The 12483-nt window shown below is 39.0% G+C and overlaps 2 protein-coding genes across 3 annotated transcripts in view; one reads left to right on the forward strand and one right to left on the reverse strand.

The window, feature by feature from the left end:
* Positions 1 to 3610: 3610 nt before the first annotated feature.
* cep57l1 (centrosomal protein 57, like 1) lies at positions 3611 to 7372 on the reverse strand. 2 transcript variants are annotated; one of them, XM_067572862.1, is made up of 11 exons: positions 7178 to 7372; positions 6408 to 6579; positions 6107 to 6295; positions 5882 to 6003; positions 5502 to 5615; positions 5322 to 5399; positions 4950 to 5039; positions 4770 to 4844; positions 4420 to 4682; positions 4095 to 4239; positions 3611 to 3962 (listed from the first exon to the last, which is right to left on the reverse strand). In XM_067572862.1, the coding sequence occupies exons 1-11, from the start codon at positions 7196 to 7198 to the stop codon at positions 3753 to 3755; spliced, it is 1479 nt and encodes a 492-aa protein (XP_067428963.1). In that variant the 5' UTR covers positions 7199 to 7372; the 3' UTR covers positions 3611 to 3752. The 2 variants fall into 2 exon arrangements, with proteins under 2 accessions (XP_067428963.1, XP_067428964.1); XM_067572863.1 differs by lacking the exon at positions 7178 to 7372 and adding an exon at positions 6740 to 6892.
* Positions 7373 to 9440: 2068 nt separating this feature from the next.
* sesn1 (sestrin 1) overlaps positions 9441 to 12483 on the forward strand; it is a 56875-nt gene continuing 53832 nt past the window's right edge. Inside the window, exons 1-2 of the mRNA XM_067572812.1 lie at positions 9441 to 9543; positions 10783 to 11102. Of these exons, the coding sequence (XP_067428913.1) occupies positions 10824 to 11102 (279 nt within the window). The 5' untranslated portion in view covers positions 9441 to 9543; positions 10783 to 10823. The remainder of the gene's footprint in view (positions 9544 to 10782; positions 11103 to 12483) is intronic.

Consider the following 12483-nt stretch of genomic DNA (forward strand, 5'->3'; position numbering starts at 1 on the left):
TTTTTCTTCTTGTTCCTACAGTTGAAGGTTTGAGCTTCACTATGCAGAATGATATATGTGCAGAGTTTGTTTTCACATTCATCTGCTGAAGACAAAGTTTCTCTGTGCTCACTGAAAATCCAATTTTAAGAGGCGGGCCTACAAGCATTTGTGACATTACAAATAGTTTGGAAGCCAATCCTGATCCAATATTCAATTTACACTTAAGTGTGATGTGGAAACTTGAAGCCTCCAGGGCACAAACACTGAGAATGGACTTTTCAGTGAAGTAGGAGACATCTTGTGTCCAGCAGTTAAACTTCTGAAATGAAAAAATATTTCTATATTAATAGATCCTGAATTTCTTTTAATGAGTGAGAAGGAGAAGATGTAATTTTAAGGACTTTAACAAGATAATTGAACTTTTTTTTGTGGAAAAACCATATCAGACACAAATTATTATTCAAAGTAGAGTATTTATATACACCCTAAAACATGTCTAGAGAGGATCTTTAAATGTTTTGTCTCATTTTGCTGATAAACTATGATTTTAATAACTGAAGTTTTACCCTAATGGTAATCTTCAGTTGCTCCTGTCTCTGACTGTGTTGGTCAATATACTTGGAGTCTATTGGGGAAAACACTAATATAATCTACAGATATAACCAGATACTTATTGACGTTGTTTCTGATGTTGTACATACTGGGTGCACCACACACCCGCTCATGCCCTTAACCTTCACTCTCTGATAGTCCAGTGCACTGGTTCCCAACCTTTTTGGCAGGGAACCCATTAAAACAAAGACATTTCTATTTATAACCACTCATCACCAGCTACACATACCTACCAGCTGTGCCCAGTTTTTCCCTCGCTTTATTTGAATAATATTCAGAGCTAAAATTATCCAGTAAATTACAAGAAAACAAAAAACAAAGAATAGTGGTTATAATGGTTACAATTTGAAAAAGTATATTTTCAAACAAACAGTATATTATCAGACTGGGGTCAGGACCTCTTAGGGGCTCAAATCTGGGGGGTTAGCAGATGTTTGAAGGGATAAAAAGTAGATTTTTCTTGTGAAATACAAAATACTTTCACTTCTCAGGTCTCTCTCTTTTGTTTTCAACCACTAACAACTCATATCCACATTGAGGCCATAACCTGTGATGAGGGGTCACAAATAGACTCTGCTTCACTGCTATACCTGATTATATAATATAGATGATTTCATGGAGATGCTGGTGCCCCCCTTTGGCCAATACACAAGCTAATAGCCCTGTATTAATTTAGTATATGGTCACAGCTTTTTCTGAAGGCTACAAAAAGTGTCCTGTATATAATAAAGTTAATCACATGGACTCAAACTGGTGCTCACTTAGCTCGGTGATGATATTTACTTTATAAACCAGATACAGTGTTTACTTTTTACTGGACGCAACAGTCGACATGTTTTTTGAAGTTGAAACTGGTCCAAAGTTTATCACTGCCATTTGCAAACATCAGTGACACTGAAATGATTTGCCTGCACTCTTTGTACCATTAATGTCTGAACTGGCAGAAGAAACCTCCACTCTGTTCAAAACATCCGAGTTTGTTTTCCACATGCTCGCTGAGTCGTGCTCCTGCCAGGACACACAGTTTCCAGGGTCACTGCAAGGTTCTGCTTATGTAGCAAAAAAAAATGTCGGTTCTAAAGGAAGTGTTTGTGTTTGTGAGTGTCTACTCGTACACTCAAGAATCACAGTCCGTCCAGTTGACTGCATTCTTGAGCGAGGTGTGTGTGTGCTTATGGGTGTTTGTGCAGAGCAGCCTGTTATTCTTCCAGTGGCCCACAGTCCCAAACTGGCACTGTTTCCCAGAACTGAAGGGAGTTTGAGGAGTGTGTTTTTTGGGACAACCACACCTCAATTTATATTCACTAAGTCCATAAAAAAACAATCTGCAACCATGCACTTAGTCTGTGACCTTAATGGACAGCTTGTGATGCTGTATCAAGAATATCTCTTATGGGCTTTTTAATAAGAGGCAGAAAATCCTACAATCTGCAAACTTTTAGCTGACAAATAACCTTGTATCCATACAATGAGGATGTTACAATTCAATTCACCTCAACTTGTAACATCTCAGCTCACTCTTGTTGCAATGCCACACTGCATATATCTTTATCTTGATAATATGATGGACTAGGAGCTGTTTGTAGGCAACCCTTTCACACACCCACAGCAAAATGACTAACACAGACTCATACCTACCCAGCCCTTTTACATACACTGCTATTCAATACCAGACAAAAGGAAGGGTGTGCAGTCACAAATTATTGGAGTTGCCAGGTCAGGAGAGTGATTGATTAGGAGGAGATGGGAGATGTTATATGTGGGCATGGAGTGGTCTTAACTTGCCTCAGCTAACCTGAATGCTGTGTTCAGTAATCTAATACAGCAGCAGACAGAAACAATGCATCAGATTTAGGCTAATTTTCTCAGCTAACCATGCAGTGAACTTCGAATCATACCAAGAATACCAGAACTGAGCAATGTTAGCTTGGCTATTAACTGAAAAACTTGAATGTAGAAAACAAGTCAGCTGTTATCTTCTCCCATGACCCAGAACCTCAGTCAGGAATGTCCACTATTTTAATTTTAGGTTAGTTTTTTTTTTTTTTTTTAATTCAACAATTTGTGACTAAACAGCCCATGTTTAGTTGGTTTCTCACTTATTTTTTGGTGTAGGGAGTGACTGAGATAAGCTTTAAGGACAAAAATCCTACTTATGTGTGAAAAATGTGACCTGATGAGACACTAAAAACGATGATGGAAGACTGATACTGAGGAGATAATGCTGGGATGTTATGATGCAGCTTTACGTGTGGTTACTCATACCATAAAAAGGAGGTTGACTGAAATAAACAAAACATAAAAGCCTCAGTCATGCCAGAAATGTGTCCTGTCATCTGACCAGCCTACAATCAAGATGAGTAATAGTTGAATCTAAGAGAATTGAGCAGTTTTGACTCTGAGAAAAAGGGTAAACTCCTGTGGCAAAAAAAGCAGTTCCTCCCTCTTGTGCACAGCGATAAAAACCACATCCGTTTGTCCTGTGGTCAAGGCTACATTTACTCAGCTGTCCAGCCAGCTGCTGTAACAGAGTTCACAAAGCATTTGTTCCATTTCAATTATAGACTGTTCATGACAGTTGGAGCTTGATCCTGCACAAGAGTTATCATGTCTTATTACAGTCCATGCAACTGCACCACAAATTATAGGTGAAGGCCTTTACATTTGTATAATAGATATAGGCTGAGCACTGCCACCTGGTGGTTCTTCGAAATAAGAAGTACAGAAATAGAGACCAACTTTTGTTTTGGCATCATTAAAATATGACAGAATAAGCTTTATTAAAAATGTAAAATATTAAAAATATCTTCATTAGAACAGGATGTGCTTAATATAACACAGACATATTCACTTTCAAAACATAATTCTTTAGGCAGGGTAAAGTCATGGTTCATAAGCTATACCCTCTACTTATGAAGGACTCTGTATGTGCAAGATTTATTTTAAATCAATCACCTATTGCTTAACAGGTTTTATGATTAACACATTATTAAGGCCAAAGTAAAACACAAAAACACTTTATTCCCTCTTTTTATTTGTTATGTTGGCTAAAATGGCCTGCAGAACTTTTTGGAAAGAGGAGAAAACATGCTGCAAGATACCGAGGGGAGTCTTGTGGTCCAATCAGCTGTAGCATCAAAGACGTCTTTCAGAGAAACTCATGTTTCCCAGGAGACGTCGTCCTGTTTTAGGCTTTTGCGGAACTTCTGGGTCTCTCTGAGAATCTGCAGATTTTTGTGAGTGGCCGCAGCTTTCTTTCCCTTCTGCTTAGTCTTAACAGGCGAAGGATTGGGCGGTCTGATCCCACTCAGCTTCTTGACTTCATTGGCACAGGGCTGCTGCTCACTGCTGTGGGTCCATTTATGGACCTGTAGAAGAGCAGAAGACAGAAAACATCAGACACGCAACTAAGGATGGTCATCAGCCGACACTTCAAAACAAGCACTGGACGCATTCAAGTTTCTGAGCCTCTGGGTTGTACTGAGTGCTGGTTCACATACCGACTGCTGGTGTTTGCGGAGTTTCGTGATCTGAGCTCCCTTCTCCTCCATTCTGGCAACCAACCTTTCCAGTTCTCTCTGCAGGTCCTGCCTGTGCTCCCGATGTTGGGCTGCATCTACCTGACGCACCAACTCCTGATGCTCACTGACACACACAGAAACACAGATTACTACACATGAAAATAACCAATCTTTAGAAATTAATCATAGTTATGCATTAAAAACAAATCAAATCCTAAAAAGAAAATGAGAAATCCCATCCCTCCATTATGTCAACATATTGTATTAGTATCATGAAAGAGCTCCCATAGAGTTGTTTACTCACAAGCTCATCTGCCCTAGCTCGTCCTGCAGAGCCAGGAGCAGGTCAGACAGCGAGCCCAGTGATTGGTCTGCTTGTTCTGGCTTCCTTTCAAGCTTGTGAGAAGTGGTGGAAGTTGGAGAAAAGGCCTTTTGGAGGCTCTTCTTGGCTCCACAGCCAGACCTGTGCAGAGCGCTTACTCGTTCACACAGCTGAGGCTGATGGTGCTTCATCATGTGAAGGATACTTTGTACGTTGGCGTGGACTGAATGGCTTGGGCTTGTCGACTGTGAAGGTAGAGGGAATCAAAATCAATCAGAAGGAATCAAACGGATAATATTACATGGTTTTTAAGAGCATCAGAACTGACTTACTGTTCCTGCAACAAAGGGCATTTTTTTGTGCCTTAGGCCGCTTGGTGATGCCAGCTCATTCTGTCTGGATGTTTTCTGAGGTAGAAGACAGCTGTTATCACTACTGTATTATCCAAACAAACATTTCTCTCATCAAGTAAATACAGGTAATCAAGTAGCTGTAAACTGTTAGAAAAGTACCCTGGTGGTCTTATTTGTTTTCTTCTTTGGCTTAATCTCCTCAGTAGTTGGTGAAGACAATCGAAGGTTGACGTCCAGCTCCCTCCGCAGCTGTGGATGTGCCAATAACAGCATAATTCAAATTTCAAAGAAATATTATTTCTTTTTTTTATCCTTTTAAATATTATTTTGACATTATTACACAGCATAAAGCACCTTTTACAGGAGGTTGAAGTAATATAACAACATAAGAAGATTCAAATTTGGCTATGTTTTCTACTAAATACGTACATGTTGTTGTATGCAGAATTAGCAAACAAAGCGAAAAAGTTGAGTCTTGACCCAAAAAGAGTGTACAAATGTGTGTGTGTGTGTGTGTTGACTTGGACTGACCTCGTCCGCCTTCTCCTGTACAAGTTTGCGCTCATGCTCTTCTTTCAGTAGTTTCTGCTCCAGAATGGCAAGCTTCATCTGAAAGTTTATCACAGCACTCTTGTATTGATATCATGAATATATTTCTCAGCTTGTGATGATTAGTTGAATATACTAATGAACTGGAAAACTGAGACGTACCTCTGCCAGAGTTTGGGTTCTACTCAATCTGAAACACTCCGATTCAAGTTTCTCCAGCTTCTCCCGCTGAATTTGGTCGTCTGAACTGCTTGGCTGCTGTTTCTGCAGTGAAGCCTGGTGGGGAGTTAAAGGGAAGACGGATTATGTGGCTGTTGACTTATACTACTTAATAACAGGAGTGCCAGGAAATTAAAGGGTTACGTGTAAAAATAATATAAGTAAATAATGAGTGAATTCAATTTTATATAAAAAGTATAAACATTATTTCCAGACTATTTGGCAAACATAAACAATCTTGAATATGGTTAATATCAGGCTTATTGTTAGGATCTACTTTTAAATAAAGATTTTTATATACATTTTTTGTTTTGTAGTTGTACCTGATTCTCCATCACAGCATTCTTCTCCTTTTTGGCATTTTCAACCATCTTCCTCATGTAGTCCAGCTGCTTCTCAAGAACCTTACAGCGAGCCTCCGCTGACTGAAGCTTTGAGTCCAGCTCTGTAATCATAAACACAAACACACAACTATTAAAAACATGTACAGAAAATTATTTGCATTTTCATCCTCAATGTCTAAAAGGTGCCCACTGGCCATCACTTACCTTTCCTGTTAGAGTTATCAGTTTCATGCAGGCTGATTGCTGGTTGGCTGTGCGTGGTGTACGCTGTTGTGATCGGCTGTTCCTTCTGGGCATCCTGGGAGTAATGCTGGTAGGTCTTTTCCGCTTGCTTCCTTTCCAGCTCCAACCGCCTGATTTTCTCCTGGAGGGTCTTTAATGCATCCACAACAGCTGAAGAGGAGTTCAACAAGAAGAGAAAAGCTTACCTTTGATTGTAACAGCAGGTGGCCATAACCAAAACCTTGTAGGAGACGAGCCCCATGACATAAGCATTGAGCCATACCTTTACTGTCAATATTAGGTTTGGGCTGTGAGGCCTGAGGGCTGTTTATCTGTGAGTCCATGCTGATGGATGAGCGTGCAGGGAGCTCCAGCTCTCTTGGTGTTGGTAGTATCCTGTCTGGAGGCTGGTAATAGCTTCCAATGTAACTGTTTTTGGAGGGTGAGTCTAAAATCTACAGACAAGAAGGAAGAGAGGTCACTTTACATGATGTAAGAGGTTATCGATTAATTGTTTAGTCTATACATTTTCAGAAAATAGAGAAAAATGCTCATCAAATGTCCAAAATTGTACAAAAATGTATTCAAATGTTTTGTTCTGTTCGACTAACTTACACGTAAATCCTTACATTTGTGGAGCACGAGTCAGATAAGTTCAGTGTTTTCCTGGATTTAATGAATGAGACGACTGACCGATTATCAAATTTACTGCTGTTAAATAATTAATCTAAACACACTAGATTAACTAATAATCTAAGCACAACGCTGTGCACCAGCAACCAGGAGGTTGTTTTCAAAACAAGCGCACCGTTAAACTCTTAAAAACTTCAAGAATTCCAACATTGCTAATGTTACGTAAACAAAAACAACCCGATTTATTCACAATTAACGTTACGATATTTCGTTAAAAGACAGTGCTAACTATCTCTATCTGACGCCGTCCTTTAAACAAATGTAACAGCTGTCGACCACTTAGCGAAAGTAACGCTTAACAACAATACCAAAGCTAACGTGTTAGCCACACTGGGAGCTAACGGCTGACGCGATGGTTACCTGATCGCTGTAAGTCTCCATTCTGTGATAGTCGTTTCGAAAATAATCATAAGCTTATATCCAATGTTCTCAGGCTGCTTATGTTGGTTGTAAATGATTGTAATGCGGCTAACTGACTTCTTCCAGCGACTCAGTTGTCCTGCTGTCAGCCATCAAACCAGGCAGTCCGGACTTTTTAAATTTCCCTCCTCTTTGCCGCTTTCCTCGCTGTAGTTCCGCCTGCGCTCCTCCTTCACCATCACAAGCTAAACTGTTACATATTTTCTAAGATAATGTGAAGAGAGAGAGAGATTGCAACATCTGATAAAGGTTTTGTTACGGAAACACCATCAGGCACATTTTTTCCATCATATTATATAACACAGAGAGGGTGACACTTGCCAGAATGGTTGTATTGTGGTTTCCCCTATAAACAATATCAGCTCAACACTTACAGTATACCACACACTGAGAGGAAATATTTTAATAAGATAAAATCAAATGTTGAGAGTTAATCGTGCCCAGACTACATCTTTACAGGCATTCCATGCAAACTCACATGTTGGCAAGTTGCCTACCTGTCAAATGGATGTTTATAAAAATGATCTACTTTAAATAAAGTGCTGAAGTGCTGTGACTCATTGTTTATAATATCCACCTTTACCCTTTAAGAAAAGCTAAAACCAAATAGAAATCTAAAACCTTGCAAAACGATTGGCAGTAATGTACAGTCGGGCTGTAGCCCGCATTTTAGAGATACAGAGGTCACAAGTCCTGCCTGCAGCTTTATAGATAAGAAGTATTTTTTTTGCCTGATTTTGTTACAGCAATGTCTAACCTGTAGGATTTTATTTATATTATTTAATAATTAATATTTCTTAAAAGGGTCTTATTTTTATATGTAAATGTTACAAACATTGATGCATGGAGTGTATGTGAAACTTTGGTTTTACTAATGAAATCTGGCATTATGAACATTTTCCTTAACCACAAATAGGTAATATGGAAAACTATTTAGAGTAGATTCAACTATATTGTCATTGAACAAGTACAAGTACTTAACCATGTGATGCAGTTGGCATCTAACCAGAGTGCAATTTAGGCATAAAGTGCTGATGTGTCTCGGACTCAGAGCAGCTTACAGGATATACAAGATGTAGATATACAGATATACACTTGTGCAGTGATGCAGTATGTTAAATAAAGCGGCATTGTGGTGAATAAAGGGTTCAGTTTGTTAGGGTTTATTACAGTTCAGCAGAGAAACAGCAGTATAGGGAAAAAAAGGCGTTCCAACCCTGATTTTTACCAGTTTTAAAAGTTATGCATAATAATTGTTTGTAAAACCACCATATCACCCGAAAATATTAACATGACCACAATGTCTTCAGTAGCAGCTTTGGCTTTACAGGATCCCAACAGGTCGCCCGATTGGACCAGGGCCTACTTTGCATTAGGAAAATAGTCATCTTACGGTCTGCAAAATGTGCAATTGAAATGCATCTCTTTGAGGCATGGGCGCTGTCCCCTAAAACCAATGCTAAACCAAATTTTCTTCACTAAGGCTATTGAAGGTTAGTAACGTGTCATAGCCAGTCTATTAATCAATGACTCGGTGTACATTTGCACAGCTGTATGCAAATACAGCCTGCTACATATCTGCAGTATGTCAGGTGTGTTGCACTGAGAGAAGTTACCTGCGAGACTTGTTTTGCTATTTGCAAAACACTTGTGTTTCTTTTTGCAGATTTTTGCATCTTTTGTAGATTTCTATTCTCTACTTTCTCATTTACAACAAACACACTTGTCCTGAAAACATACTTGCATTACATGGCTCAACAGAATCGCATTTCAACTTCTATCAGTCAATTTCACATGTTGACATTCACATATTAACATATTGTTTAACTGATCATTTTGGTAAGTAGTTTGACAGTTCACTTGAATACAAAAGGGGGTTAAATACAACACTATTCGAGTGGAAATGTACAACATCTCCCTCTCTCTCCCTGTCTGTTTTTCTGTCTCTGTTATTTCTGATAAACAAGAGAAGGGGGGCCAGCCACCGACGCAATGTATTATGGGAGATGTATTTCTGAAGCGCTAGACCCCGCCAGGCACAGTGAATGTTAAGAGATTTAGAGAATCCAACTCCCATAAACCCTCCCCCGGGAGCATGGCAACTCCCCACCAACCAATCATTTGTCAGAGTCCTCATAGTACCGCCCCTAGAATTCCAATGAACGCCGCTCATTGGCCGGCCCGTTGTGCCAATCAAACGCTAACTCCCGAGTTGTTGCCTCCTGCCGTTTGTACCCTGGTAACTGGTCAGTGCTGTAAGCAAGGCGTCCCGTATCAGAGGAACTGCGCCAAAGAATGTCAATAAAGTGAGTATTTGAGTATGACACTTTTTACTTTTGGCACACGTTGAAAGCTTTGTGTGTGGGAATGTTGTTTTTCACCGCGGTTCTGCGGTACTTTACCGGTGTCTTTGTTAACGGGCAGCTTGAAAGACCAGGCAGAGAGAGATTGAATGGAGCTCACTAACGTTAACTGACAAGCTGCGTATTTGTACATTTTTTAATCATGATAGTCATTTCAAAAGCTTATTATCGTTTGCACAATCGATAGTTGGCAATAACACTTTAACTGCCTGCTTATGGAGGACAGTATACTAGTTAAAGTGCAGGATATTTATAAAACCAGGCTGTTTTTCTTGGAAGAAGGTAATAGACCAAGTGTCACTGTGGTGCAACTGATACATTTCTGGTAAACAATTTTCAACATTTTCAACAACCTAACCGGTACTGGATTTTTGAAGCCGATACAGAAATCCTAACAGATTTGTTGTAACAATCTGATAGTGATGTATTGCCGATTTTTTTTTTTTTACATAAACTTCTAACATTTACATGTTTGATAAATTCCTTAACTTTGCTTATTAAGAAATTGTGACCAGAGTGAGGTCAGGTGTTATGATGACATATAACATGTGACAATATAAATTTGTCAGCTGCCTGAGATTTTTTCCATACCATTCATATTGATACCGTGGCATTGATACCTTTTAATTTAGTGTGATATCAGTGTGATTTTTTGCAGCATTGTAATGAAGTACCTTCATTTGATTGGTACTTGGTTTGCTGTTTTTTTAAGTCTATAAACAGAATGTTATTTGATTTTCAAGAAAATTTACTTTATCACAATATATATTGCAATATAAAAAATGCATATATAGATAGAGGTTTTATCCATATTGCTCACGCCTATGTAGTACTGAGCATGACATTTTACAGTTGAAAAATAAACTTATATGCTCCCTGGTGCACAAACTACGTAATAGCAGCAGTGTTTCTAAATTACAGCAAATACATTTTTGTGCTTGTTGCTTATCAGCAGACATCCAGTATGTGCTGATACCAATATATGTATATGTGAGGTGTGATAAGCTAATATTGGCCAGAAATATCGGCTGGCTGAATTATCAGTCAGACTCTAATTCTGCCATGCTATGTTTGACCGCTCCCCATAAGCATGATATTCAAAACATCTAGCAAATGTTGTTTGAACACACTGCGATGCTGTGATGTAAACTTGGACTGTTTCATGTATCATTTGTTGTGCAGCCTGTTGTAAGACAGCACAAGCATTAGTCCTACGTCAAAAGATGGAAGTGCAGGACCAGGAGTCTCTGGGGAGATGGGACGGGCTGGGCAGCCGGGATGCCAGCTCCAGATCTGCAGCCATGGAACACATCGGCCAGGAGGTCATGAAGAAAGTTGAGGCTATCGGGCCCATACCAGCATCGCCCCTCTTGCCTCCAGCACTGGGAAGCCTGCCTAACAGTGACCTGAATGACATCCTGGCTCACCTTCTCATGCTCTCCAGACGATGTCCTTTCGAAGATGTCAAGGAGCGATGCATTCGGCTTCTAAAGGCTGTCCAGGTAGGAGATTCATACAGTTTATATGAGACCATGGTGAGCCTTTTTGTACTAAACCAGCACCAGGCAGTCATACGTCCTCTCATACTAGGGCTTATGGTATTGTTCTGCTGCCATCTGCCTCTCTTCACCTCTTTATAACCATTGTAAACATTGTGCTTGAGTCAGAACCCTGTGCTAAGACCAATGCATGTTTTGTCAAGTGAATTACGGTCAATGACACGGTGAGACACCATGAACTCATTAACACTTAAACACTACAAGAGCCAAGGATTTACCAATCCAACCCTTCAACCACATGCACGCACAAAGACGAGCACATCAAGAATTAGTAAACAGTATATATTACAAGTATACAGAACAAATACCATTTCATCTTTAAACCTAGAGACTTGATTAATTTGATTGTCATCAGACTTTGGCTTAATTAGGTGAGTGAAAAGAAAGTAAGACTATTGTTATCTAGAGTTCATTAAGCACACTTAGGCTGAAAAATGTGCAATTTAATCAAAAATACCTGTAGTAATTACTGTTATTCAAGTAATAAGCTCATTTAACTCAAGATCATAAGATGTTCACATGACTAAGGGTTTTAAAAAGCTGAAGATACAAAACAAGTTTTTAATTTCTTACGTTTTATTTAGATGGTGGCAGCAATTTAGATGATCCAGAGAGTCTTACATCGAGTACAACAGTAGAATAACCTTAAATTCCTCGATCACCGTGGTTACAAGCAACACTATGGTAGACTGTTTAAATTGGCCACATCATGGACATAAACTGGTGCTGTCCATCATAAGTTGCTAAAGGACTGAACACATGAGATATTGTAACTGTAATCATACAATATATGTTATGACTTATAAAAAATTGTCAAATTAGGAACAGTTATAACAGTATATAGATTGCCATCATTATAATACATGAAATTGAACAATTATGCAACAATTTGCTTGATTGTTTCTTGAAAAATAAAACAAAGAATGACCAGTTTCGGCTCCGAAATGCATTTTATGATTTCATTAAATGTTTTTGTCACAGCCACACACAGCTCCACCTATAAAACCATCATTGACGCCGCATTTTCACACAGAGCTAAGACATGTTTACTGAAAACACTCAGTAGCACTCGCCATCATCAACATCACGCCAATATGAACCCTTGCATTTCTTACATAATTTTTAATTTTTTTTAACATATTAGGTATGGTCTGTCAGTTCGATGTTTCAGTTTGATGATTACATATTTTTTTTTTTTTTTGCACAGTGCTGTTGATATGTTTGATTTGTAGTGTGACAGGTGTGACAGTCTGAAGTTCAGTTATTAATGAATGCAGGGATATAATATTACAGGCTGGCTGAAGGGGAAAAAAATGGCTGCCAA

This window comes from Thunnus thynnus, chromosome 18, assembly GCF_963924715.1.
Source record: "Thunnus thynnus chromosome 18, fThuThy2.1, whole genome shotgun sequence".
Lineage (NCBI taxonomy): Eukaryota > Metazoa > Chordata > Actinopteri > Scombriformes > Scombridae > Thunnus > Thunnus thynnus.

Excerpts from the sequence above, each read along its gene's own strand:
- cep57l1 (XM_067572862.1), bottom strand. The coding sequence starts at position 7,198 with ATGGAGACTTACAGCGATCAG. Across the intron at positions 4,683-4,769 it reads TGCCCTTTGTTGCAGGAACA|TCGACAAGCCCAAGCCATTC; the intron begins GTAAGTCAGTTC and ends CTACCTTCACAG. Across the intron at positions 4,240-4,419 it reads GAGCTAGGGCAGATGAGCTT|TGAGCATCAGGAGTTGGTGC; the intron begins GTGAGTAAACAA and ends TGTGTGTGTCAG.